The 25764-nt window shown below is 37.5% G+C and overlaps 2 protein-coding genes and 1 pseudogene across 10 annotated transcripts in view; 2 read left to right on the forward strand and 1 right to left on the reverse strand.

Moving 5' to 3' along the window:
• Window positions 1–3895, forward strand: part of SYT4 (synaptotagmin 4) — a 291633-nt gene extending 287738 nt beyond the window's left edge. For all 6 annotated transcript variants that reach the window (XM_054694071.1, XM_054694072.1, XM_054694073.1 and 3 more), the window contains exon 6: window positions 1161–3895. In XM_054694071.1, coding sequence (XP_054550046.1) covers window positions 1161–1468 — 308 coding nt within the window. In that variant the 3' untranslated portion in view covers window positions 1469–3895. The remainder of the gene's footprint in view (window positions 1–1160) is intronic.
• A 4918-nt stretch (window positions 3896–8813) lies between these two features.
• Window positions 8814–10262, reverse strand: LOC119242788 (ras GTPase-activating protein-binding protein 1-like; annotated as a pseudogene).
• RIT2 (Ras like without CAAX 2) overlaps window positions 9197–25764 on the forward strand; it is a 460431-nt gene continuing 443863 nt past the window's right edge. For 2 of the 4 annotated variants that reach the window (XM_054694077.1, XM_054694078.1), the window contains exons 1-2: window positions 9197–9718; window positions 9829–10470. In XM_054694077.1, coding sequence (XP_054550052.1) covers window positions 10436–10470 — 35 coding nt within the window. In that variant the 5' untranslated portion in view covers window positions 9197–9718; window positions 9829–10435. Of the gene's footprint in view, window positions 9719–9828; window positions 10471–19008; window positions 19030–20086; window positions 20303–20603; window positions 20641–25764 lie in introns of those variants that run through there. The other 2 variants (XM_054694076.1, XM_054694079.1) reach the window with 2 other exon arrangements.

A 25764-nucleotide genomic window follows, 5' to 3' on the forward strand; every position in this document is an offset into this window, starting at 1 on the left:
CAATGCCATTAGGGGGAAGAAGAAAACTAGAGAGTTCTAAGATCCAAGCCGAAATTAATACATGGTAGATATTTAATGGAATGAGGTTGAAGCAGATTGTAGACATGACAACCTATTGCCAAAAATACAGTAATGACAGTAAAGTTGAGGTTTTGGAGAAAAGTTTTTAATTTTAGTATTTTAAAAGCCTACATACCCTTACTCTTCTGCTATTTTATTTTGTCTTTCCTACAATTCCTTATGTATCTGCTTTAAGAATTAACTTGAAAAAAAATGTTGTATGGCATGAGGAGAAAGAACACTTGATATATGAGTTAAAATAATCTCGAGTTCACATCTTAATTCTTTCATTTCTCAGCCAAGTAATATTGCATATATTTTTTAACCTTTGTAAGAACTGAATGTTATACTTACCTGGAGCAGCATTGTGAGGATTAGAAATATATACTTTATTAAATGTCATCCAATGTTACCACCATCATCATCACTTGATAATGAAAATTGAACACATGATCTTAAAGATTTAGAGTAGGAAATTAAAATTAATCCATATACTACTGTTAGAAAAGGGGGGGGTACTACAATTAAAAGTGTGACAAAGTTGCATGATCCTAAGACCTAAACACTAGGTGTCAACACTGGGAAATAGGAAGCACATAGGGAGGTGATTAAAGAACTGCAGAAAAATTAAAGCCAAAAAGGGCATTGCCTTAGTGAATTCTAAATGCCCATTTGTTAGGAAATGCAGTTCAAGTCATGAAGGTAGAGTCCTATTCAGCATCATATTACTTAGTAAGATTAGTTGTTGTCTAATGCCTTTTTTCTTTTATCCCATTCTCTAGAATGAGTTATTAATAATCATGATCTATATTAGAACACTTAATTTTCTTCCCTTTTGTTATCTCTTCTTCTGTCATTTTAGTTCCTTTCCCTTCCTTTGGCTTAGAACTATTCCCTCTTATTTTACACATTCTTATTTTCAAATTATTGAGAGTAGAGAAGCCAAGCCTTACCCATGTTTCTACTTTACTATGACTCATTTTCATTGTAATCACATTTTATTGACATGTGGTTATCTCTAAGGTCACCATTATCTGCAGTTAATCTGCCGCTCTCTAGTCAAGGTCCTTCAATGTAATATCTGTTGTGTACCACTGCAGATCCCTATGTCAAAGTGAACCTGTACCATGCCAAAAAGAGGATCTCCAAAAAGAAGACTCATGTGAAGAAATGCACACCTAATGCAGTGTTCAATGAACTGTTTGTCTTTGATATTCCTTGTGAGGGTCTTGAAGAGATAAGTGTTGAATTTCTGGTCCTGGATTCTGAAAGGGGGTCCAGAAATGAGGTTATTGGGCGGTTGGTCCTGGGAGCAGCAGCAGAAGGAACCGGTGGAGAGCACTGGAAGGAGATCTGCGACTATCCCAGGAGACAAATTGCCAAGTGGCATATGCTCTGTGATGGTTAGCATTCTAGCCATGAATTGGAACTTAACAATTTTTATTAGGCAAGGAGCAATTTTCTTTCTTTCTGATAAGTGATTGCAAGCTTGTGACAGCAAGCTACTTTTTTTTGGTTAGAAATGGATTGAATTAGCAGACCAGGAAGTAACTGTAAATGTGTATCATGAAAATTTCCCCCTTTATTGGAGACATTGGATAAATTTTCATAAGATACTCAGTTTCCTCTGCGGGTTACCAGTGATACATATGGGAGTAGTAGAGGAATGTCATGAATATTGCACTACAATCCCATATTATGGATGTGGTTTAGGTGGTAACCTCATTGGAACATGTCACCAAAAGTCAGTGTAATTGTTAGGACTTACAAGTGAAAAGCATGTCTTCTCTTATGAAAATTCATCCATTTTTCTTCAAGTGGGAAAATCAATTTTTCTTTAAATCCAAAGATGTTGAAGAAATGTTCTCTAGTTTGTTTTTATTATGTCATGTGCAAATGGTTGTCCTGCATAGAAAAGTATACAGTCATTTCTCTTTTGTTCTTATCTATTTGGTAGAATTTTATCAAAAGAGAAATAACTTAGGGTTGATTCAAAAGGATAGTGAACAAGCTAAGAAATCACATTATCAAAGGGCTGAGTTGAGAACACTGTGGCTGAAAAATGATTTTTCTCTCCCTTAAGGTTACATGTGAGTCAAAATGTTGTAAAATATAATCTCACATAGGAACCACGGCCTTGAAATAATCACTGCCTGTCACAATCCTCAGTGTGGCCTGAGAAAGCCCTATTTCTTTTTGTGAAGTTGTCGAATTAGTCAGTGGGTAAAGATATAAACTTCAGCTAGAAATTCAGTTAGAAAAGCTGTTTTCTTACAGGAAATATGTATAGTATGCATATGTGAATTCAAGGCTATCCCTTGCACAAAGAAAGGGCATGACTAAGTCTTCATTTGGCTTGTTCTCCCAAGAAGGAACTAAAGCTACCATTTGGAAAAAAAGACTGTGAAGTTTTAACCATTGCCATATATAAAACATTACTTAAACCATCAAACTAAGTAATAAGACTCAAAACTAGTTATACAGCAAGCCTAATGTAATTTACATATGTTCACACAAAATATATTTAGGCTGTCAAATTAGCACAACAAAGTATGTGTTTCACTGTCTTTTCTAGGCTAATTTGTCTTGAGCTGTTGTCTGTGGTACAGTTTATAGACTTGTGTCTTGTACCGTTTTCTAGTGCCAGGGCTCTGCAATTAATTACAAATCTTTTAGAGTATAGCAGTGCCCTGCGATGATTTGGAAAGAATTCACTTGAGGTGACGTCACCATATTTGAGTTTTTAGAGAAGTATGAGTGAAACTCGGGTACAGTTGAATTATTAAATATGCAAGTTAGAAATAAAGTCTACTGAAAAACTTACATTTTGAGTCAGGTTTTGTGTCAGTACTTTAGCAGTTTTTGAGAATGTGTTTGATATCACAGTGTTTGTAAATTCTTTGACAACGCATTTTCAAAACAACTTATACATGCTTTTTATGACAATGCCTAATGTAAAGAAAATGTTTTACATTCTGTATGTACAAAGACTGGAACCAACCTCCTTTTGTGCTTAAAGATGACTTTAGGATTAAAAAAAGGAATATTCCCCCAACCATTGTCTGCATTCCACTACAAAGTCACCTACAGCATTTGCTCCACTCAGCATTTCCGTGAAAGCAACTTGAAATGAATCGTTGTCAGTGCGTGGCTTGGAAAAGTCAAATGGCCTTTTGATTTATGTATATTTGGTATCATGGGCCATGGAAAAGAATATATTTTGGCACTCTGAGAAGTTGTGAGGAGTCAGTGCTAAGTATCCTTTGCAGCAGCCAGAAGATAGTGGTGGTACCAAGTGAAGTATGGTTGTTGGAAGAGGAGGATTTTTTTAAGTGGAACAAGACCAACAACAATTACTTTTAAAATTTCAATAGATAATTTGTAAATAGCTTTTTTTTATTTAAAGTGTTTTGAGTGTGAAAAGTTGAGTACAATTGCCTACAACTGCTTTTAAGAAATGAGAAAAGAAAAATTAGAGTGAAATTAAAAACAGGTGGGGTATGTGAGCCCCTCATCTTTGGAAAATTGTACTGTTTTATAATGTATTACAATATCAATGTGAATATCTTGAATTCTGTTACAAATTCTGCACTGTATTGAACATGTAAATTAATTGTTTGTCTGATTAGCCAAACTAACCCCACCTAATGGGAGGGATCCATGTTTGAAGAACTGTGTAACTCAGTAACTGACTTGTTCTGATGTTGTAACTCAATAGAAGTGATTTGGAAGGAAGCATGGTTTATGAGATGGTGTCTGTTCTTTCGTGCCAGCTCTGTATGATGTTTGTAAGACCATGTTTGTAAGACATGAATAAAATGCTGCTTTTGCCCAACCCATTTCAACTCAAACTTTCTGCCAATGGATTCTGTAATAAGACTGATGTCATTTCTTTCTAAGTTCTCAAATTTCCCTGATTGATTTCTTGGCGTAAATTAGGGAACATTAGTGACTCAGCACCAAGATAGTCCATATAACTTATTTTAGTTTTGCTTAATCCTCAATACAATCATTTGGGACATGTATAATAATCCCTTTTATACACGAGTAAAACCTGAGATGCCTAGGCTACTGACTCAAATGCACATGGATAGTAAGTAAAAGGATTTCACAGCATTCCACACACTTCCCTCCATAACACTCTCTTGAGAGTCCTCATCAGCTGGGTCTGTTACATTCTAAAGGGCTCATGCCATATTATTTGACTTCTCCTTTCTACATTCTATTCTCTTTTCCATATTTTATTTATTTTCCCACTGTCTTCTATCACCATTCATTTACTTTATTTTTATGATCTTTTTTTCTCAATTTAATCTTCCATTACCTATTTTTTATAGTTGCTTTTTTTTACTGTTTTTCATTTCCTTCCATATCCTTGCACTGAATAGATTGAATTAGTAAAATAGGAAGGAAATGGAAGTTTGATTTTTCCTTAAACTGTTGTGGTGGTGGTGGGGGAGAAATCCCAGGACATCTACAGATGGTTGTTAAGGTATAGGGCAAAAAACAGGCTTCATCAATGGGAAGATCAATTGGTCTTTACAGCACAAATCTACACAGAGGTGTTCTATTTTATCACAACTGGAAAAATACAGGAGGAAACTTTTAGAGTGGTGGATATGTTCATTTGAGATGATGGTTGAGATGATGGTTTCATCGTATATACATGTATCAAAATGTATCAAATCATACAGTTACATGTGTGGTTATTAAATGTAAATAACTCAATAAAATTATAAAGGGGGAAATCATAATTGAAGCCAATTATAACTGAACCAAAAAAAGGATAATGATATTAACCTTTTATCAGCAACATGCTTTCTAAAAATTAAAAATATTTAACATACTTTAGGGGTAGTTCATTCTTAATGTACATCTCTTTAGGTATGTATGGTTATGATGCTGCTTTTGAAAGTCTTTTGAAATGGTTCCTGTGTAATTTTGCCATCAATTCATTGTTCCTTTAAGAAAAATTTTTGTTTGCTTTTTATCCTATTAAAAAAAATAATTTTAAATTCAATTTTGTTTAATAGTTATGCAAAATATTTACTTTGTTTCAAATTTAAATTTTTAAGCAAATTATATTAACAGAAGACTTTGTCCTATTACTACACCCAACTGTTACCTTCTTTCCATACATACTGACTTTTGAAAGTTTCAGTTTTTTCCTTCTAATTTTTAATGTGAGTAAATATGTCCATATATCAATACTTTCCTCTTTATTAAATAAACACAGTCTTACCATACATTATACCCTAGCACTCATTCCCTGGATGCAGATAGAGATAGTCCTCATTTCTTTTTAAAGCATCAATTATAAATGTATAATTTGATTATTTGGAAATATATGCTACTAGTTTCACATAAGTTCCCATAAAAAGGAAGTAATATCTTTCATTGATCTTCATGCTTCCGCAGTAGCTAGGATAGGATTTTGCACACAGTAAAGTCTATGAATATTTAATTAGTGAAAATCTGAGCCATGATGAATGTCAGACTTGAATCAAATTAATGATTATTTGGAAAACATTGTGAAACCCACAAATATTCAGGAATTTTATGTATATATTTGTACTCCCAAAAGTAAAGAACTTTTTCATATTCTGAAATAATTTATTATATATGAGAAGCCAGATAAATATAACAGATGTTCCCAAACTTTTTCAAATTAGTTATGGGATGAGCTATATTTTAGAGAATTAGATTTATGCTCCTGATTTCTACTCTTAAGCTTTTACTGAAGTGATTTTGTATCCTTGATAGGATATCATCCAAGGTCAAGAAGATAATTTAAAAGCAACTAGGATATAATTTGACTTGGAAATTTACTGTGCAGGATCTGAAATGCCAACATTGAAGTTGTACAAAATATACAGAATCTAACCTAGCAAACTGCCAAAATTCATCTAGCAGAAGATTTTAAGAACATGGAATTACTGAGGAACTGAATCAAGTAGCTTTGAAGGCTCACAGAGCTAGAAGCTGGGAAGTCCTATTGAGCAGTTAGATACCCAGGTTGCAACTCCAAGGGCCAGGTGACTCAGGCAGAGATGCAGAGACCACTGAAAGTGTTGCCTTAGGCATGTTGCATTCCAGGCTGTTTGTTCAGTGATGAGTCATAAGACCCATGTCCTTTGGATCAGAAATAGGCTCAGTTTTAACCGTAAATAGCTCTGCTCACTTCAAGGTCACAGATAACACTGATGGCACTAGTGACATGGCTATAGTACCTCAATGTTGGATTAATAACCACCATCTTATACTTGGAATTACTGGCTACAGTTTATATTCTCTCTTGTAGGAGAGAATACATAATACATGATACATAATTCTGGGTCTCCTGGATCTGTTCATGGTAGTAGGTAATTCAAACACAAGATTAAAGTGGAAACCTTAGTATGTTTTCTAATTTATATCTCATTTAATGGGCAGCTCAACCCAATATGTAGGTAATATACCTCTAGTTATACTGATGATAAAGTAAAATGTCAGAAAACTGCACAGTGGTAGAGATGGATGGGAGACCACCTAAATGCAAAGTCCCCAGTTTGTGTTCAATATCACACTGACCTGCTTCTAAGCTTGCATGGAATCTGTGATTTGGTTTTCTCAAATCACAGACATGCATACATGCAGTAAGTACTGAAAACTGGGAAATTACTGAATTAACTCTTCAATTGTTTTAGTTCAGATAATATATATAGTACGTAAGTGGTGACAAAGATTCCTTCCTTGGCCAAACTTTATTCAGGCTTCTCTGAGCCCTTTTCTTGTTTGTACTTTACCCTGTCTACAAAGTTCAGGTTTCACCAAGAATCCTGCTAGCTCAGTTCATTTAGAATTACCCAACCCTTGATATCTCATCAAGTTCCTCATCTCCCAGCCTTGATATTTAAAACCTTGGGTTGTCATTAGCAAGAATTCTGTTAAATCAGTTTACCAAGAATATACCTGCCCTTAATCTGTAATGAAGTTACTTTTAGTGATTTTTCATTCACTGACCTTCACACTAATCATTGGTTATGAATCCCTAGCTGTTTTTACTGTATTCTGAGTTCAGTTCAATTTTTCTTCATTATTTCAATAGTCCTGACTAAAGAGTTCCTTGCCAAATTTAGCAATTACCAATATAATTTTTTATTATCAGTGATAGAAAATGGGAATGTGTGGCTTTTCCACTAGAAGTTTTTTTAGCGCTACTATCCAATCCTGTGACCAGTCATGTTTGAGAGTTTGATAGAGAGGTAACAAATTGATGCCATTTTTAAAAAAAACTCTACTGACACCTTTTATTATTGAGTTTTAAGTAAACCAGCAATAATCAGAATTGTCTTTTTTTCCAAAGGCATTTCACCTTTCTAAGAAATTATGTGGGTTTTACCTGACTTCAAAATGTTTATAAACCTGTATTTCTCACACATTTGTTAAACAACATAGAAAATAAATATTCCAATGAAGGAAAACAACATACCAAATGTCAGTAATGATCAAGGTGTTAGGGAGAAATGATGTCTTGAGCTAATTCCATACAGGCTTTGTGGACCCCACCCCCACTCCAGACTAAAGCCATCAAGATATTGGGAAAGACAAATTCTGTCACCACCAAAGGGAGGGTAGCTGGGACCTGAGGGTGGAGTTGGGCAGCCAGGTTGGATATAAAAACCAAACACGTGGGCCTTGGGGTGGCTCGCTATCGCTTGCCTCCTGGCTTTACGGCTCCTGGCTCCCTGCCAGCTCTCAGAGTGCCATTTTGGAATTCCTGATCGGCAGATCGGGTAGGACTCATTTAAAACTTTGTCCCCCACTTTTCTCCCTGAGCTGTACATGTCCTCATTTCCCCTTCCCTTGTAAATAAACCTTTTATTAACCTTTCGCGTGTGCCTGCAGTAGAGCATTGATAAGTCCTTTTAAGCGCGGGTGAGGACCCACAGTTAGGCACCCCGTTTTGTATCGGGGTTGCTATACAACAGTTTGGCGCCCAGCGAGGCACATTCCTTTGGGGAAAATGGCTCTGTTAAAAAAAAAAAATCCAGGGCCTCCCTGGTGGCGCAGCGGTTGAGCGCTGGGTTGTGAAGCTGCCCTCAGCCTCTGCAGCGCCGGTTCGATCCACTGCCGCTCCCCGGCCACCGGAGGAGGGTCCCACATGGCGTGCAGACCTCTCCTGCCGCCCGCTGCTCCCCTCAGCAGTGTACTTCGTCAGTCTGCCTGTTCTGTTCCCCGCTCTGGCTCTGGTGAATTCTCTCACCCTCCCGCACTTCTGACTGTACCCAGTGCTTGTATAAATAAATAAATAAATAAATAAATAAATAAATAAATAAACCTTAAAAAAAAAAATCCAGTCTATATATGCAAACAAAGCAAAGAAATTCAGTCTTCTTTTCTTTAAAAATCTGTTTCTCGGGCCTCCCTGGTGTCTCAAAGGGTTAAACAACTCACTATGAAGGAAACTGCAGCCTCTGCAGCACGAGTTGGATCCCTGGCCAGGGAGAAACACAAGCGGCTCAGCAGACCTCTCCTGCCTCGCCCACTGCTCCCCTCAGCAGTGTATTTCAGTCAGTCTGCCTGTTCTGTTCCCCACTCTGTCTCTGGTGAATCCTCTCACCACTCGCATCTCTGACCTGTACCCCAGCTCTTGTATATATAAATAAACAATTTAAAAATAAATAAATAAAAAAAATGTTTTTCCTAAATTTCGGTCCACAAAATTGGAAGTAAAGGACTGGGGGGTTGGGGGGACAACACAGTAGTGAAGCTTACAAATTTAAGCAGTCTATGGGCATCACCATTGACTGGGCCTGGATGGCTGGGCTCCGCCTGAGCTCAGGGCCCCAGGGGCTCAAGGCGAGGAGGGGCTCAGGCCCAGGACATAAGGCAGGGTGGGGCGCAGGACCCGAGCCAATGCCGAAAGCCCAAAAGCCCAAGTCCGGCTTCCGCCTCTTGCCCCTCCTCCCTCCGCCCACGCCCGGGCGCAGCCCCAGCGCACCCAGGCCCGAGCGCCCAGGGGGCCTTCGGGACCGCTCAGGTGGCTGCCCCGCCGGCGCCTTCCCGCCCGCTGGGGTCTTCTCCACGTTCTGGCGCACCTCCCCGCGGAACACGGTGGGCCCAGGGCCGAGGCTCTTCTGAACAGGCTCCAAGTCGTTCAACGCCACCAAACCCCAAATGGGGTGGCTTGCCGCTGCAGATGCGCAGCCCCGCCTCGTTGTCGTAATTTTGAAAGAAATCTTGGAGCTCGATTTGTCCGCCATGTGAGGCAGGTTTCCAAGAAAAAGCTGGTGACTTTGGGGGTGTCGGACACTTCTTTGGGGTTCAGCATCACCTTGTTCACCGACTGGTCTCAGTCGCCTCTGAGGGGGAGTGTGTATTCGCTGCTCTAGCACGCGTGCCCCTGAGGCCTCGGCGGTGGAATCTGAGACTAGGCCGTGAATCTGGCAGTTTCACCCCGGGGGTGGATCCCAGTCCCTGGTGCAGCTCCACTCGCTGGACAGAACCTCCAGACAATGTCCGCAAGTCCTGCTGGGCAGCGGGGCGACGTCCGCAGGGACCTCAGATGAGCGCTTCTGAGCATCCTGGTGAGCAGCCTCTTCCAGTGCTGGCTCCGTCTTCTCTCGGATTTCAGATACAGGTTTTTGCTCCGATTCTGGCTCAGGATCAGGCTTGGGTAAGCAACACGTTTCTCTAAATGTTCTTACAGCTCATTGCTGACAGCTTGATCATAGAACGTTCCAGAATCATTAGGTCCTACTTCATGTGCCTGCTGTCTTTCCCCAGGTTCCTCTACTTCTTCCTCAGATTCCTTCTGCGGGCCAGTGACAAAACCACCACACACCGTCTTGGTGTCTGAAGACATCGTTGTGAATGTAGAACTGATTTGTGACAAAGCCCTCAGGAGCATGCACAGACGTCTGCATGAAGCTCCCCAGCGCCTGGTTGGAGAGCAGCCCCATGGCCTGGACCATCGCGCCGGCGTTCAGGGTCGGGTGAGCGTCCTCGTGGCGGATCTGAATGTGGCAGTTGGTGAAGTTCTGCAACATCACTTTCCCGTGCATCTCCTCCTGGCCGTCGGCGGCATCTGCTGGCTTGCCTTTTCAATCCAGTCCCCGATGGACGTAGGAAGAGTTCTTTCCATAAAATCTGTGTAGCTGGTCTGCCTGCCTCAGCAGGAACACTGCCGCACAAATTCCCAGCCAGCCAACAGGGACAGGACTGCCCGGTGATTATTGCTGTGGTCAGTTCAACCCTTTGGGTGAGGCCCAGAGGGCCACGTCGGGGGCTCCAGGGCGGAAAGCGAAAAGCCCTTATGCCGCTGAGTGGGCACTTGGTGTCACTTTGAATAACCACTCCCTACTCCCTACCAGTTGTCCCGGCTCTGCGGAAAATGATGTTCCAGGTGATTATGAAGCCCAGCCACAGGTAAGTAAGAAACTGATGGGTTTGGTTATCTGTGTAGTAGGAAGTAGTGTCTCTAGTTCAAAAGGATTATTTCTAGTTAATCTTTGGTAAGTGAAAGTGTATAGTTCTTGGATTTATAGTGATAAAATGTGAATTCATTAATTAGTAAGTCAAGTTCTCTGTTATATAAAGTGGTATTTTCACTGCCTCTCTATCTTAATGGATAAAAAAGCATGTGTTTCATATTTAGTATCCCTTGCTTGGAAGCTTGGCTTCATCTCTTACTAGCCAGTAAGTATGAAGATGGCTTAGTATTAAACATTTCTGTGTCTTAGTTACATCTTTCTAAAAAAGAATGATAATAATTCTATCTTAGCAAAATGTCCAGATTGCATAGAAGGATAGCAGGGAAAGTGATTAATTCTGTATGGAGATTGGGTTTTCAGAAAATGTGTATTGAATTTTTTTTTGCATGCAAAGAAGCAAAAGAAAATCTGGTAAATTAAACTGCAGAGTCTTTTAAAGTACGTATTGATGTCTGTTAGTTCAGCAGTTCTAGTGTGCAATTCTATTTTACATTATAGTGTTATATCCACTTTAATATTTAATCCTCACAACAAATCCATGAAGGAGATAAGACAGATGTTGGTATTTTATCATTTGTGAGTTTGGTGATTTATCAGAGGTTAACTTTTGCATTTTAACCAATAGCAATAATTGGGAGATTAAAAATAAAATGGTGGTGCTAGAGGGGGAAAACATTTCAGAAAGAGTTTAGGGTTAAGGTAGGGCAGATCCAAACATACAGAAAAGTGAAAAAGAAAAACTCCAAACCATTCATGATGGGGGACATGGCATGAGTAATGGGGAGACTACTGGAATAAAGAGAAAAAAGGAGAAAATACCACTCGGGTATGAGAAATGCTTTGTTTTCCTTTACGTAAAATTTAGAAAAAGACTTTATTTAGAGTAATCAGAATCTTAATTTTCTGTGAATCTGTTTATTGCTATGTTGATGCTGTTCTGCCTTCATTTTTGTATATTAATATATAAATGCAGAAACTTGACTTTTGCATACATAAGTCTCAAATATGTTATTATCAGTAAAAGCAAAATTTTCACCTCTATTAAAATTTTAAAAGCTGTGAAAGGAATCATACTAAGGCTCATATTGCTGGAGTAGTTGAAAGGTGAATATTAATTAAATACCATTATTTCATAGCATAATAATTATATTCAAAAACTATAATTGCAGCAAAAAATACAACTTCTATTGCACCATGAAAATGTTTAGGCTTACACTCCAAGGAATGTTAAAAAAAAAAAGGACAGATAATATTTTAGTTTCCTAATGTTATCATTATAAATATCACTTGGTGGTTGAATTTAAAAACAGATTTTAATTTTCAATAAATTTTTATTAAAGTAACATTGGTTTATAATATCACACATTATAATTTGACAGTTGTCTATGCTATATTATGATCCCCACCAAAAGTCTACTTTCCTTCTATCACCATACAATTAATCTCTTTTACTCCTTTTACCTGCCTTCTATCCTTTTATCCTTTTGTTAACTACCAATCTGTTATTTCTATCTAAGATTCTGTTTTTTTTTTTTTTGTTTGTTTTGCTTAGGTTTTTGCTTTGTTTCTTTATAGTCCACATCTGAGTGAAAACATACAGCATTTTCTTTCTCTGTATGATTTTATTTCACTTTGCATAACACCAGCAAATTCCATTCAAGTTACAAATGATAAGATTTCACATGCACACACACACACATAACATTGATAGACACTGAGTATGTTTCCGTATCTTGGCTATTGTAGACAATGCTGCAATGAACATAGAGATTCATATGTGTTTTCTAATTAGTGGTTTTGTATTCTTTGGATAAATACTCAGAAATTGAATATATAGATCATAGAGCATTTCTATTCTTAATTTATTGAGAACTCTTCATACTGTTTTGCAGAGTGACTATACCAGTTTACCTTCCCACTAAGAAAAATTGTTCCTTTACAATTCTGGAGACTAGAAATCTAAGATTATAATTTTGGCAGAGTTAGTTTCTTCTGAAACTTCTTTCCTTCGCTTATAGATGACTGGCTTACTCCCATATAGTTATCTGATCTTATTTATGTTCCGTGTCTAATCACCTCCTCTTATAAGGACACTGGGACATTGGATTAGGGTTCACATATATGACCTCAATTTATTTATTTTTAAAGATTTTATTTAATTTTGTATCGAAGAACTGGAATGTAGGCTAGAGGTGCAGGAGAGGTGTGGGGGCAGATGGTGAGAGGATTCACCAGAGAAAAAGTGGGGAACAGAACAGGCAGACCTATTGAAAAACACTGCTAAGGAGAACAGTGAGCAAAACAGGAAAGGTCTGCTGCACCATGTGGGTTAGTTCCCTTTCTGGGGATGGAACTCAGGCCATCATGGTGGGCCTTTTCAGTGGTAACTCTGAGACTACCCCCTAGGCACCAGGAAGGCCTGGCTTCAGTTTATGTTAATTTCCTCTGTAATGGGCCTATCTCCAAATGCAGTCACATTCTGAAGCACTGGAGATTACCAGTTGAGCTATGAATTTGAAGGGATACAATTCACCCCATTTACTTCCCCAAATGTATCCTGAAATATACTTTATATTCAACATAGAATGTTTGGATACCATATTGATTATAAGACTTTTATTTTTCTATTTATTGCTCCCCTTGAAGTATGCAGGCAACAGAATCTGTTTAATTATTGCCAAAAGCCAGCCATAAGGGCAACATCTTTGTCCAGAGAGAGATTGTGTAAACCTCATAACCTCATTCTGAAGACATTTTGGGGAAATTTCAGTAAGAAGCAATTCACTATTACTGACATATATATAGAAATATATAAAGAGAGATATGTAGATGCAGATAGAGATATATATATAAAATAATATTTTTAATAAAATGGAAAAAGAGACAGATATGCTAGTTGACTTTTTCACTGCTGTAGTATACAAAAGCTAGTTATTCCATGAACTATATACCATATGTGTTGTTTAAAAGTGATAATGAATTTGCTACAAACATAATAAATCATTTTCATAATTTTATATTGTTAACTATCATGAATTATGTACATTAAAAAAAATTGTGAAGAGGCAGTGTGAAACAGGCTGCATTGAAATAGGACTGGCAATTAGGATAGCAAGATTCCAGCCTAAGTTCTTCTATGCTCCTATTAGCACAGGGAAATCAATTTCATTTCATTATTTTAAGATTCCATGGTTCTGTGTGACCCAAGATAACTTCATTTTATTGTGATATCATTTAGAGATTTAACAACTCTGCTCAGTTCAGTTCTTCCACATATTTTATGAAGGGCAGTCTGGAAAAAGATGACAGTAGAGAATTTTCAGCACAATGTTGAAATCAAGACCTATATTTGATCAATACAGGCTATTTTTTCTTTCAGTACTGGTTCTTCTCCAGCTATTTTATCATCGCCCTTGCAGAATCATGTTGAGATTTCAGATTTCAGATGAGAAGTAAAAAGATCAGTTGACTTCTTCAGAGACTGACTAGTGACCTCTGTGCTGCCATGTTCCCTCAGTGACTTCTTTCAGATTAATTGACATCCATCTTCCCTGCAGGTGAAAGAGACTACTTTCCCAATAGCATAATATAAAAAGTTCAAAAATGGTGTCTCCCTTTAAATAGTTATCGACTTAGAAATGCTTTGATTTTTATAGTTTAGAATTTAATATTGCCTTTCAATAGACCTCTTTCAAATGTCCATTTTAGAGTATCCTGTCATATTATGTAACTTCCCTTAAGATACTTAAGAGTCATAATACATTTAGAAGTTAAAAACTAAGGTGAATAAGTATAAGTTAATCAGGTTACTTGGACAAGAGGACCTTGTTCCCACACATCCAGGCAGTGAGCACATCTTCTCATCTGGAAAGCACCATCGCTGCCGTTGCTACACCACCCCATGTGCTTGAGACACATCAGACACACTGCTTTCTCCATGACCTTTTCAGGTATTACCCCTCTGTCTTGAATGCCCTGGCTTCCCAAAATTCCAACATGCTTTGCTTCCTCATATCCCCCAGAAAGCTCCAATCCCTTCATCAGGGATGCTTTCTTCAAACTCTGTTTCTTGTCCCAACTCTATATTCACTCAATTTTTCTCCATAGCTCCTGGAAAAAATAACATATTTGCTTGCTGATTTTCTGTTACCATCTCTAGGAGGAGAACTCTATTAGAATAATAACCCAGTCACTTTATTATTCCTAGGTCTTCGAATGGTATCTTCTACATTTTGAGTTCTTAGAACAGTCACTAAATAGAGGTATGACTGAAAGAAACCAGACTCACAAATGTTAAATGCAGTTTCTGAAGTTTTCATGAATATATATGAGTTGTATCTTTTTCAGTCATAACACTCATTTCTGTGGCAGTCCTGGAACCCTTCAAGTGAAAGGAATTCTCTAGAAGTCATTTGGGTTTTTTACTGTCCAGTAGTGGCTGAGAAGATTCAGTGACTTCATTTTCCCCTCCACATGCTGTTCTGTGTCCAGCATACAAGGATGCATTTTCTAAGTGTCTTTCACAATTTAGTAGTCTGGCATTTTCAATGCCTGACTTTCTTAACCAGTTACCATCAGGAATAATGACAAAGGAATATGAGCAAGTAGCAGAAAAATAATATTTGGTCACTCATTTTCACTCTTATTCAATTTCTCAGTTGAAGAAGATTCAGCTAAAGAGAAAAAGTAGTTAAAGAAAACTGTATGCAGGACCTTTTCTTCTGAATTTTAAGCTGTAAAATACTATAAGCAATAGTGCTTGACCTTTAGAACATGACTGTCATCTTCTTTAAATCCATAGCCCCCATCCTCCCTTTGCAGTGAAGATGAAAGGTTAAATAATTAATAGCAGAGAGGGACACAATGAAATTCACCCAGGGATTAGAAAACTGCCTCTTTCCTTGAGTTCTGATTTGAAACAACTTCCAATAGCTGAAAATGTTACCAGGAACATAATGTGTTTTTCATATATTGCTAGCTGCCTACAGTGAGCGCAGGCATTTGGGACTACAAGCTTAAATGAGAAAAACATGGCAGACAGCTCCCCATGACTGTGAAGAATAGCCACTTCCCCCTGTCCATCCAAGTTTTGAAATTTCCAAGAGTGACAACAAATATATAGTACTGTCTTACACAATCTGAATCAAATGTGAGTGAAAGTATCTCAGAACTCACTTTATGTCATAGATACTAGTTAACCTAATATCCCCATTTAATAAATACCAAGACTTGGTAAGGTGCCTGGTAAATAACAGTAGCACCACTGGAAACTACTAATATACAGATCACAGCCCTGTCCATCACTTCACGGAGCTGGGTTGGTCCACAGGTTGTCCACAGGTAGTTTTCTAGTCTATGCACACTTCAGACTGTGTGAAGAAGTTACTTCTTGCCCTTTGCATTTAGCAAAGAAAGAACTTAGATTGGTTGGATGGTTTAATCTGACAGAGTCAGAAGTTCAGAAATGGATGCATTATCAAGAATCCTAAGTTAATTCCCTGGGCAGATGATGAACAGCAACAAGAGGGTGTCTGATTCTTTGTGAAAATAGAAGTAGAAAATAAGAGCTCTAGACAAAAGAAGACAGAAAGAATAGGAAAGAAAGCATCAGCTTTCACTCACTAGTGTCAACATTCATCTTGTCTGACCTAAGTTTCCTCATCTCAAAGAGGCTGTTTATTTTGGGGCCATGGCAGTGATGACAACTGTGTTAACTTACAGTTATAATCAGCAGTCCCTGAGATCTTCTTGGCAATTTATCTGGTTCCAGTTGTCTCAGCTCACCACCCATTCTTCCATTTCTAACTGCACGCAATCTTCTATTTTCAAAGCTCTCGGGGAGCATCGCCATTAGGCATGGAGGCACATTGTTTTCAACACTCACCATTGTCTCCCACCACACATCAGTTTCTTTTCTTGTGGTAACACTCTTAAAGCTAAAACAATTTCAGTGATGCTTCCCTGAAGTCCAAATGAACTTTCTCCTGCCACTGCACCAACAATGCAGGCCCTGTTCATATTGCAACCACAAATGGGTTCCTGCCTGCAGCTTCTCCACACATTCAGACCACAGCATTATTGGTGCAAACAGTGTGCTGTTTTCTAGTTTACCCTGCCAAGCTGTCTCCATGGGGAGAATTCCTCATCACAGAACTGTTTTTAAGATGTGACTTGAAAGATGTAATTTTCAAGGAGAAATGTCTGCCTCTGTTCCTATCAAATAAAGATAATAGTTTTCAGAAGACTTCCAGTTTTCATTCTGCTATTTAGCTGTGGCTATAAATTTTTTGACCATTTCTCAGGGGTAAACCCAAAGGGCGACAAAGGAAAGTAAGCTGAATGAGTTTGACTTTCTGGTATCAGTAGCCTTCCTGTACCACCTGCCCCCGTATTTGACACAATACCTTTGCATGGAACTTATATGTCCAGTTTTATTTTCCTTTGGATGAATGGTCTTCAGATTAGTCTATGGTGTCAAGTAAAAAGAATATTAGTCTTCACATGAATTTATGGTGTCATTTAAAAGGGAACACTGACTGGGGCCTTGTAGGACTCCTACATGCTTTCCACATCTCCCTGAATCCCAGGGCAAGTGGAGCCCAACTTTGTGTCTGGCAGACTCCACTGCTATAATGTTGGGACAGTGAATTCTCCATGACCTTTATGGCTCTCCCAGCATGAAGAACTGGCCACAAGTTAATTATTTTCCAGGATTTCCGTGGTGACATCATGAGTCATCAAAATTCCTATCTTTGAGAAGCTAAACAATGTTCTTAGATTTTTGAAATTGCTCAGGTTACCTAAATCTAAACTGTCTGGTCTTACAGAGAGAGCCAGGGATATTTCAGATGTGGCAAGTATAATTTCTGTAATGACAAGGTACTTTGAAAGCAAGCAGTGTACTATAGGAGCAGTGGGAATTTATTTCAAATCAAGGAAATAATAGGCACGCAAATGCTCATAGAATTGTAACTGGTGGGATTAATAGATCAATAAAGTGGTTCCTGCCCTCAAGGTCTACCAAAAAACAAACAAACAAAAAAAACCAAACATGTATATACAAGACTTAAAGTATAGAGAAGAATGTATTACATGCCATAATATCAGTATAAAAGTAATATGGGTTATAGGAGAGGGTACTACAACAACAAAAATCTGCTGATACTGCAGAAGTAGCTCTAAGCTGAAACTTAAAAAATTGATATTAATAGGCATTTATACAAGAAAACATAAAGGAAAAGAAAAGTGCATAACTTGTCAACAGTGATCAAGTAAACCATTGTATTTGGGGGATAGGTGAAGATGAAGTTAAAATGTATCCTTTGACTAGATTTTTGGAAGACTATGAGTGGTCTGATAAGTCTTTTTGTTTACACTGAATGCAATGAAAGTTGCTATTGTTTTGCTACCACTTTGGGTTCTGATTTGTAACCCAAAATGAAGGAAACAGATGCAGAGTTTCAAATGCCAAGTAGTTTTGCTTTATTTATTTATTTATTTATTTGTTTGTTTGTTTGTTTATTTGTTTATTTAAATATTTATTTATTTATTTATTTGTACAAGCACTGGGTACAGTCAGAAGCCTGGGAGGGTGAGAGAATTCACCAGAGCCAGAGCCGGGAGCAGAGCAGGCAGAAGGACCGAGGTACACTGCTGAGGGGAGCGGCGGGCAGCAGGAGAGGTCTGCGAGCCATGTGGGACCCTCACCTGGTGGCTGGGGATCGAACTGGCGCTGCAGAGGCTGCGGGCAGCTTTGCAACCCAGCACTCAACTGCTGCACCACCGGGGAGGCCCTAGTTTTGTTTTATTTGTTAAATAATATTTATTCTCTGATAAGAAATAATTTCAGTAGATTGTTGAAAAATGTTTTTTCTCTTTCAATATACATCTGTAATTCTCACTAGGAGGAAAGAAAAGTTGAAACCAAAAATTTAATTTCATATTATATAATTGTTTCCAGTATTAGTTACACATTTGACATGATGTAGTAACAGTATATCTTGATGAATGGTTGCTGTTAAATCATAGAATTCCCTTCCTTCCATCCTCTCTTTGACAAAGTGGACCTCTCTGCTCTTTGTTTTCTGTGTGAAGTGTATTGTTTCCTGGACTACAGTGTACACTAATTTAAAAGGCATGTACTTTAACATCACTAGGAGTTCTAAAGAAAGTGACTTCTGTCCCTACACTTTCTTACAAGATCAAGTATGATAATAATGTCAGTGTAAAATTTCCAGGCATAAGATGATAGTTGTCATCATTACTAGTATTACCAACAATAATAATACTAAGGGTAATTTGAGTAACTATTCTACCTCTCCTCTCCTTCCTCAAACTCATTGTCCTCTCTTGTGTTTAGAAGTATTGAATCTTCTGACACCATAGATCCCAGGACTGGAACATCTTTCCCTTTTCTCTTATGAAGACAGACTTTGTCCATGTCCTGTGATGATGGGGTTCAATTTATTGGTGTGTTAACTGATGTGTTAATAAGGTAGTCTAACCTATTCAATTATTTGGACTAATTTGTACTACATTCCTATGTCAGGACGAATTGATTAATCTCAGAATTAATTAGAAATCAGATTAATTTCCTTTAATTCAGAAGATCTCCAGGAGATGACCCTAATTTCTGGCTGTGATAGCTGGTACCAGGTCTGCTTTGGAATAGGAAGATGCTCATGGTTAGCACTGCTCCTTGCTCTGTATCTACAGCCCCAGAAGTAGGTTTACCAGACATGTTATGCAATGACTCTTCCCAAATTGCCAGCTCCTGCTCCTTCACCAAAGATTATGCTTCCTCCACATTATGAAGTCATTTCATGGGTAATTTTTAAGACCGAGGAATGTTTTGCCAGATTGAGTTTTTCCTCTGCCCTGGTTGGTATTTGGTAATGTTTCAGTTGGAGTTATTATTTTTTTTTAAAGATTTATTTATTTATTTATACAAGGACTGGGTACAGTCAGAAGCATGGGAGGGTGAGAAAATTCACCAGAGCCAGACCGGGAAGCAGAGCAGGCAGAAGGACTGAAGTACACTGCTGAGGGGAGCAGCGGGAAGCAGGAGAGGTCTGCGCGCCATGTGGGACCCTCGCAGCTGGCCGGGGATCGAACCGGCGCTGCAGAGGCTGCAGGCACCTTCGCAGCCCAGTGCTCAACCGCTGCACCACCGGAGAGGCCCTGGAGTTGTTTTCTTATAATCCTGGCTCTCACATGATGTAAAGTTGAGTTCATGGTTAATCCACTATGGTTAAAGTCACTGAGATTTGGGAGTTGTTACTGCTGTTATTCCCTAAGTCTCAAAATTGTTCATCTAAAAAGGAACATGACTTTCCCAAGTTCAAACAAGACTGGAACAGTATATACTAGTATCTTACTATCAGTTCTGTGATTTTCCTTCTGTGTCCCTTTCCCAAATTTAAATTCTATCATTTTCTTAGAACTCTGTTTATCTCACATACCCTTTAGTGGTAATTTTATTGTCAGTATTTAATAAGGTTGCTATCATTATTTTTCTTTTGCATTTAACTACTAAATTTGCTCCTTTACAGCCTAATTCTATCATGCTATAGATTTTCTGAAGAGTGTCTCATTGTATCGTAAGTGAAGGACCCAAATGCCATATTCAATGCACACATTTAGAAGAATTTACTTGTGCAAGATAGTGATAAAAGGAAAACCTGGGAATGTTGGAATCTTGCATTGAAAGTACAACTGGCAACAGAGTTCCGGTAGCCTCCTGCCAGGCAAATTTATATTCAGATCAGGTAGCATGCTTTCAAGTTACACATTTCATTACAATTTATTCAAGAGGATGAAAAATGTGCATAATCCTTTAAGAATATTAAAGAATATAGAAAAGGTGAATTAGACAAACATTTAATTGTGGTGGGGGAAGAATCATTGTGTTTCTTAAAGTGAACATATTTCTGCTTACATTTGTTGGAGAAGATGATGCTTTTAGGTATTTCAGAGAAAAATTTTCATAATTTTAGCACTTAGTATCATACTTCATCATCAGCATTGCAAATTTTCAAAACTTATTGTTATCTACTATTATCTCTACAGGGATTAATATTGCTGTCTTGGCAACACCTTTATTCAGGTAAACGTCTATCCTGTTGTAAGAGTTATTCTTTCCCTTTACACCCAATTCTCACTGCCTTTAAGAAAATGACCCTTAGTCATTTAACTAGAATTCTTACTCACTAGGAGAAAGGTTGGCATAACTGGAAAAAAATATAGACTTTGCCAATGAATAGATCGTCGTTTTGAAACACATCTTTCTCAATTATTGGCTGTGTGACTTTGAGCAAGTTATTCTGAACCTTGGTAAAATAGTGTTACCACAGACCTTCATGAGAAAAATGCATGAAAAGTGCTTGACAAATCATAGATACTCAATAATAGAAAGCAGTTAAGATTTCAGCTGAAGATTTAAGTCTCTCCCCTATGAAACTGCAATCATCAGACCTTGCTATACACTATTGGCTCCCTTTGGAGTATACTTCTACTTACCAATCCTGCTTTCAAATTTCACACAGAGTAAGGGTGTCTAACTACAGGGTCAAGAATAGGTAACACCTAACTAAGGTCATTTTTCTCTCTGTGTTATGTTTTTATATCGGCCTATTATTATACATGAACAGTCTGGGATTGGTAGTACTTCAAATTCTTCTGTCATTTCTTTTTCCTATGATTTTTTTTTCTCTTCATATTTTAAACAGATTCCTTCCAAAATCCATAGACAGCATTTTTACTGTACCTTTATCACATCTTCATTACATATTATTTTACCTGTTCAACGTTAACATACCTACTCACAACCTACATTTTATTGTTTCTTCAGCTTTGCCTGTTCAACATTAACATACCTACTCACAATCTACATTTTACTATTTCTTATCAAATAAAACATGGTCTTTCCTAAGTCATTTTAATGTTATCCAGACGGAGTAAAAATCCCAAACCTCTTACCTGATTTTTACCTTCTGATGTCATGTTAGCTTCACATACATTTTTTTTTTAACTAATTCTTCCTGAAAACACTGTATCTCAGTCATGGAGTCACGACTAGTCCATTCTGTATTTGCTTGCTTATTGCCATCATTAACTTATGAAGATGGTGGGAAATACAAAATTTGGATTAAAAGTCATAGCCCCTGGAGGAGGGTCCCACATGGGGCGCAGACCTCTCCTGCCACCCGCTGCTCCCCTCAGCAGTGTGCTTCAGTCCTACTGCCTGCTCTGCTCCCTGCTCTGGCTCTGGTGAATTCTCTCACCCTCCCGTGCTTCTGACTGTACCCAGTGCTTGCATAAATAAATAAATAAACTTTAAAAAAAAAAAGTCATAGACATGAAACTATGGGTTATAAGCACATAAGTACATAAGTCTAGGAAATGGACCAAATTAGTTAAACTATGAACTCATTTACTTTTAAGTTAAACAATTAAAGACCAACTCTTTATGGCTACAGCCATTCCCAGTCTTCAAAAATTTAGATCATTCAACATCATTTTGGTCCTCTTTCCATCTGGAAATTTATCAAAGTAGGATGAAAGTTACTGCTAGCTGAGTGCATCTGCCACATTCTCCATATGAGAACAATTTGAGAATATTCACAAAGAGGCTGAGCTGTGCCTCACCTAGCAGCCTTAAGACTGCAGATCATTTGAATAAGCAATTTTCCCAAAGTTGAGATCTTGACCCTACAGGGCTCATCAATAACCATGATGTCAAAAAAGATACTACAATTGTGGTATGCTTGACATACAAATATTAGAATTAATTTCTGTTGAGATATAAGTGAAAATTCTGTCTTTGTGTTACATTTTCATTCATGTATTGCTCCACTTTTAGTCAAATCTAGCCATTTGAACAGATATGATTTAAATCCATTAGCTATTTTTTCCCTATAAACAGAGATTAGGTTTAATGTGGCATCAAAAAATGTGCAGGTAAATTTAAAATGAAAAAGTCTGCTTCCTGGATGTTCCAGAAGCATCTGGATAACTAGTGTGTTTACTGTTTCTCTCCCATCCCCCAGAATCATGGAGACTGTGGGGTGTGGATCTCCAGCATTCAGATGATCCCAGTGTCTCTTTGTGTAGCTTGTGGGGACATTACTAGAGCAACACTACATACAAAAGCTGGCATATTTAAAAACAGTCCCTCATTTCCATCTGGGATTATCTGAAGATCAGATCAGATGAAACAAAATGAACCTTAAATTACTGGACGGATTTTGAAGACTGGGATATTGGCTAGAAGCATTCTAACTAAAGTGACCAAACCATGTGTGTTCTAAAACAAGCACAAAGATTAGACTGATGGCCACAACACATCTAGGAGAAGTAAGAGATATTTTGGAAAGGAACATTAGCAATAGATCATTGAAGTGTTGGAACTCAAAGATAGTTAATAGAAACCATTTTGTAGACAAAAAAGTAAGTTTGAGTTGGAAGCTGACAAAAAGTAGGCAATGCTAAGATAAACAAGTTAGCAGTAGTTTATAGGATAAAGTGCCTAGATGCAAAATAAAAATGGGTAATGTGATGCATACCATGGGGTATTCTTTTTCTTTTCCCATTGTTACCATCAGTAGTCAAAATAACACAATGTTATACAATATGAGAAAAAAGCCACAAGGTAGAGAGGTTGGCTTTGTGTCTGCAATAATATGTTAGTTCTCAAACTATTACTTAGTGACTCCTGTCTCCCTGTTTACACAATTTTTTTATTTACTGTATTTCTGTTTATATTCATCACCCCCCACCCAGTGTGTCTCTGGTTTATAGTTGCTTGTTGATTTTGATTTTCACTTTATTATAATTAGTCTTTTTCCTTGTCCCTTATTTAGGTTTTCTAAATTCCTGAGTGAGACCATCTGTTTTTTTTCTTTTTCTTTCTGGCTAATTTGGTGAACATGATCCCTTCCAGCACCATCCATGTTGCTGCAAATTGCATGAGTTTATCTTTTTTGATTGCTGAGTAATATTCCATTGTGTATATGTACCACATCTTCTTGATCCAGTCCTCTATTTTTGGGCATTTGGGCTGTTTCCATAGCTCAGCTATTGTAAATAGTGTTGCAATAACATAGGGGTGCAGGGATTGATTTTTTTTTACATGCCTTTCACAACATTGTATATAATTTGGGATATAGCTTCACATCTCTTCAGGTGAAAATTACAACACTGCATCCACCTTCAAAACTCCCACAACCCTCCACTTATTTTATTGGGTTTCCTCCCCCACTCCCTGCCTTGCTCCCCTGCGCTCCCCTACTCTGTTAGCTTCAGTTCTACAGTCAGATATCTAGGGATTGATTGTTTTGGTTTACCTTTTCTTTTTTCTACTTCTTTGTTTTTTTTCTCTGTATTTTACATATGAGTAAATAATTTGATATTTGTCTTTCTCCTTCTGGCTCATTTCACTTAGCATTATTCCTTCTAATTCTATCCATGTTGCCACAAATTGACTTTTTCTCTTTTTAAAGATTTATTTATTTTTACATACAAGAACTGGGGTACAGGCCAGAGTTAAAGGGTGGTGAGAAGATTCATGAGAGATAGAGTAGGGAGTAGAACAGGCATATTGGCTGAAATAACACATAACACTGCTGAGGGGAACAGCTGGTGAGACAGGAGAGGTCTGCTGCCCCATGTGGGTCAGCTCCCTGGCTGGGGATCAAACTTGTGCTGCAGTGGTTGTGGATAGCTTCATAGTGCTGAGACTTCACCCCTTGTGCCACCAGGGAGGCCCCCCAAATTGACTTTTAAAGACATATCTTGTGAAATATTGGAAAAGAAAAAAGTGGAAGAATTTCATAGTAAAGTCAAGTAAGCCTAAATTATCCAGATAATTAATATAAAAACACAATACACCTCCGAAGAGCTGTGAATCTATAGCCCCTAATCATATACAATGTTGTAAACTAGTGTCACCTCAATAACAATAATACAATTTTAAAATGTTATTATTGATGAAGAAATTGAGGCTTAGTGAGATCATGACACATCCATGATCACTCTTTAAAATATGAAAAATAAAGTAAATATAAAATTTAAATTTATTTAAATGAATGAAATGATAGTTCCTTTCTGCCTCATTTTGTTATTTATATGGCATCATCACACTAAGATTTAAAAAGCACTTTGAGTCTACTAGGTGGACATATATAGATGAAGAAAGTGAAAAATCTTATTTTGTCATAACTTTGTAAAAATGAGAAAACACATGATTTCTAAATTACAAAATTTGAAATGATGATTTCAACTCCACTCAATTCTTGCATGATGGTGGTGGATTGCATCTACAAGTGAACTGCTAGCAATTAGGATTTCAACAACAAAGATTACAGGATAGTATCCAAGTTCTTCTAATTTAGCTTGAATTCTGAATTTATTTAGAATGTACTTATTCTCTGAGAATTAATAGCAAATGGAAAATTTGAATTTAGTGACAGTATTTAAGCTTCAAATATATTCAAGGCAAAAATTTTCTCAGGTCAGCATGGGGCTATTTATTTCAGTCTTTTATTCCAAATAAAGGAATATATTTTCTTAAGAAAGTGAAAATAGAAATCAAAAGGACAGAAGAGTAGAAGTAATTGAGCAGGAATTTAAAAAGCATTTGTTACAGTGTGATATAAAGGAGCAATATGTAAGTCTAGCAGGTACATAGCCTTGATGAAATAGTGAATTGGGTAACGAATTGACTAGCTTGTAGAGACCAGACAATGATGGTAAATAACCTTTGTAATGGAAATAGCAAACGTTCTATCGTTAAGGTCATTTACAATTGTGTTGGTCAAAAGTCCTAGAAAATATTTTCTATGGTTGTTACCATAGAAGAGATGGAATAGACATTTTAGTAGATTTTTCTTTTCTATACTTAGGACTCTAAATCATTAAGAATCAATTAAAAAGTAGCCAAAGAGAATATTTTGGGTACATTTATATTCATATGAAGCTATGAGAGTAAGAGGAAAATACTGCTGAATTCTGTCTCATCAAACAAATGATGACTCCAGATTACTTGCTTTAAACTTATGGAGACCAGGGCAACTTAGTAAGCCTTAATTCAATAATTAAATGAAAGAAGGAAGGAATAGAATTTTTTAAACACTTCCTCTCATTCCTTGTTTTTTCAGTTTTGAGTAACACTATGACCTTCTGATTTTTTATGTATTCATATTGTTACTGTCGATTTCTAATTTTATTCTTT

This window comes from Talpa occidentalis, unplaced genomic scaffold (genome assembly GCF_014898055.3).
Source record: "Talpa occidentalis isolate TD23 unplaced genomic scaffold, MPIMG_talOcc4v2.1 talOcc4.13, whole genome shotgun sequence".
In the NCBI taxonomy this organism is placed as follows: Eukaryota; Metazoa; Chordata; class Mammalia; order Eulipotyphla; family Talpidae; genus Talpa; species Talpa occidentalis.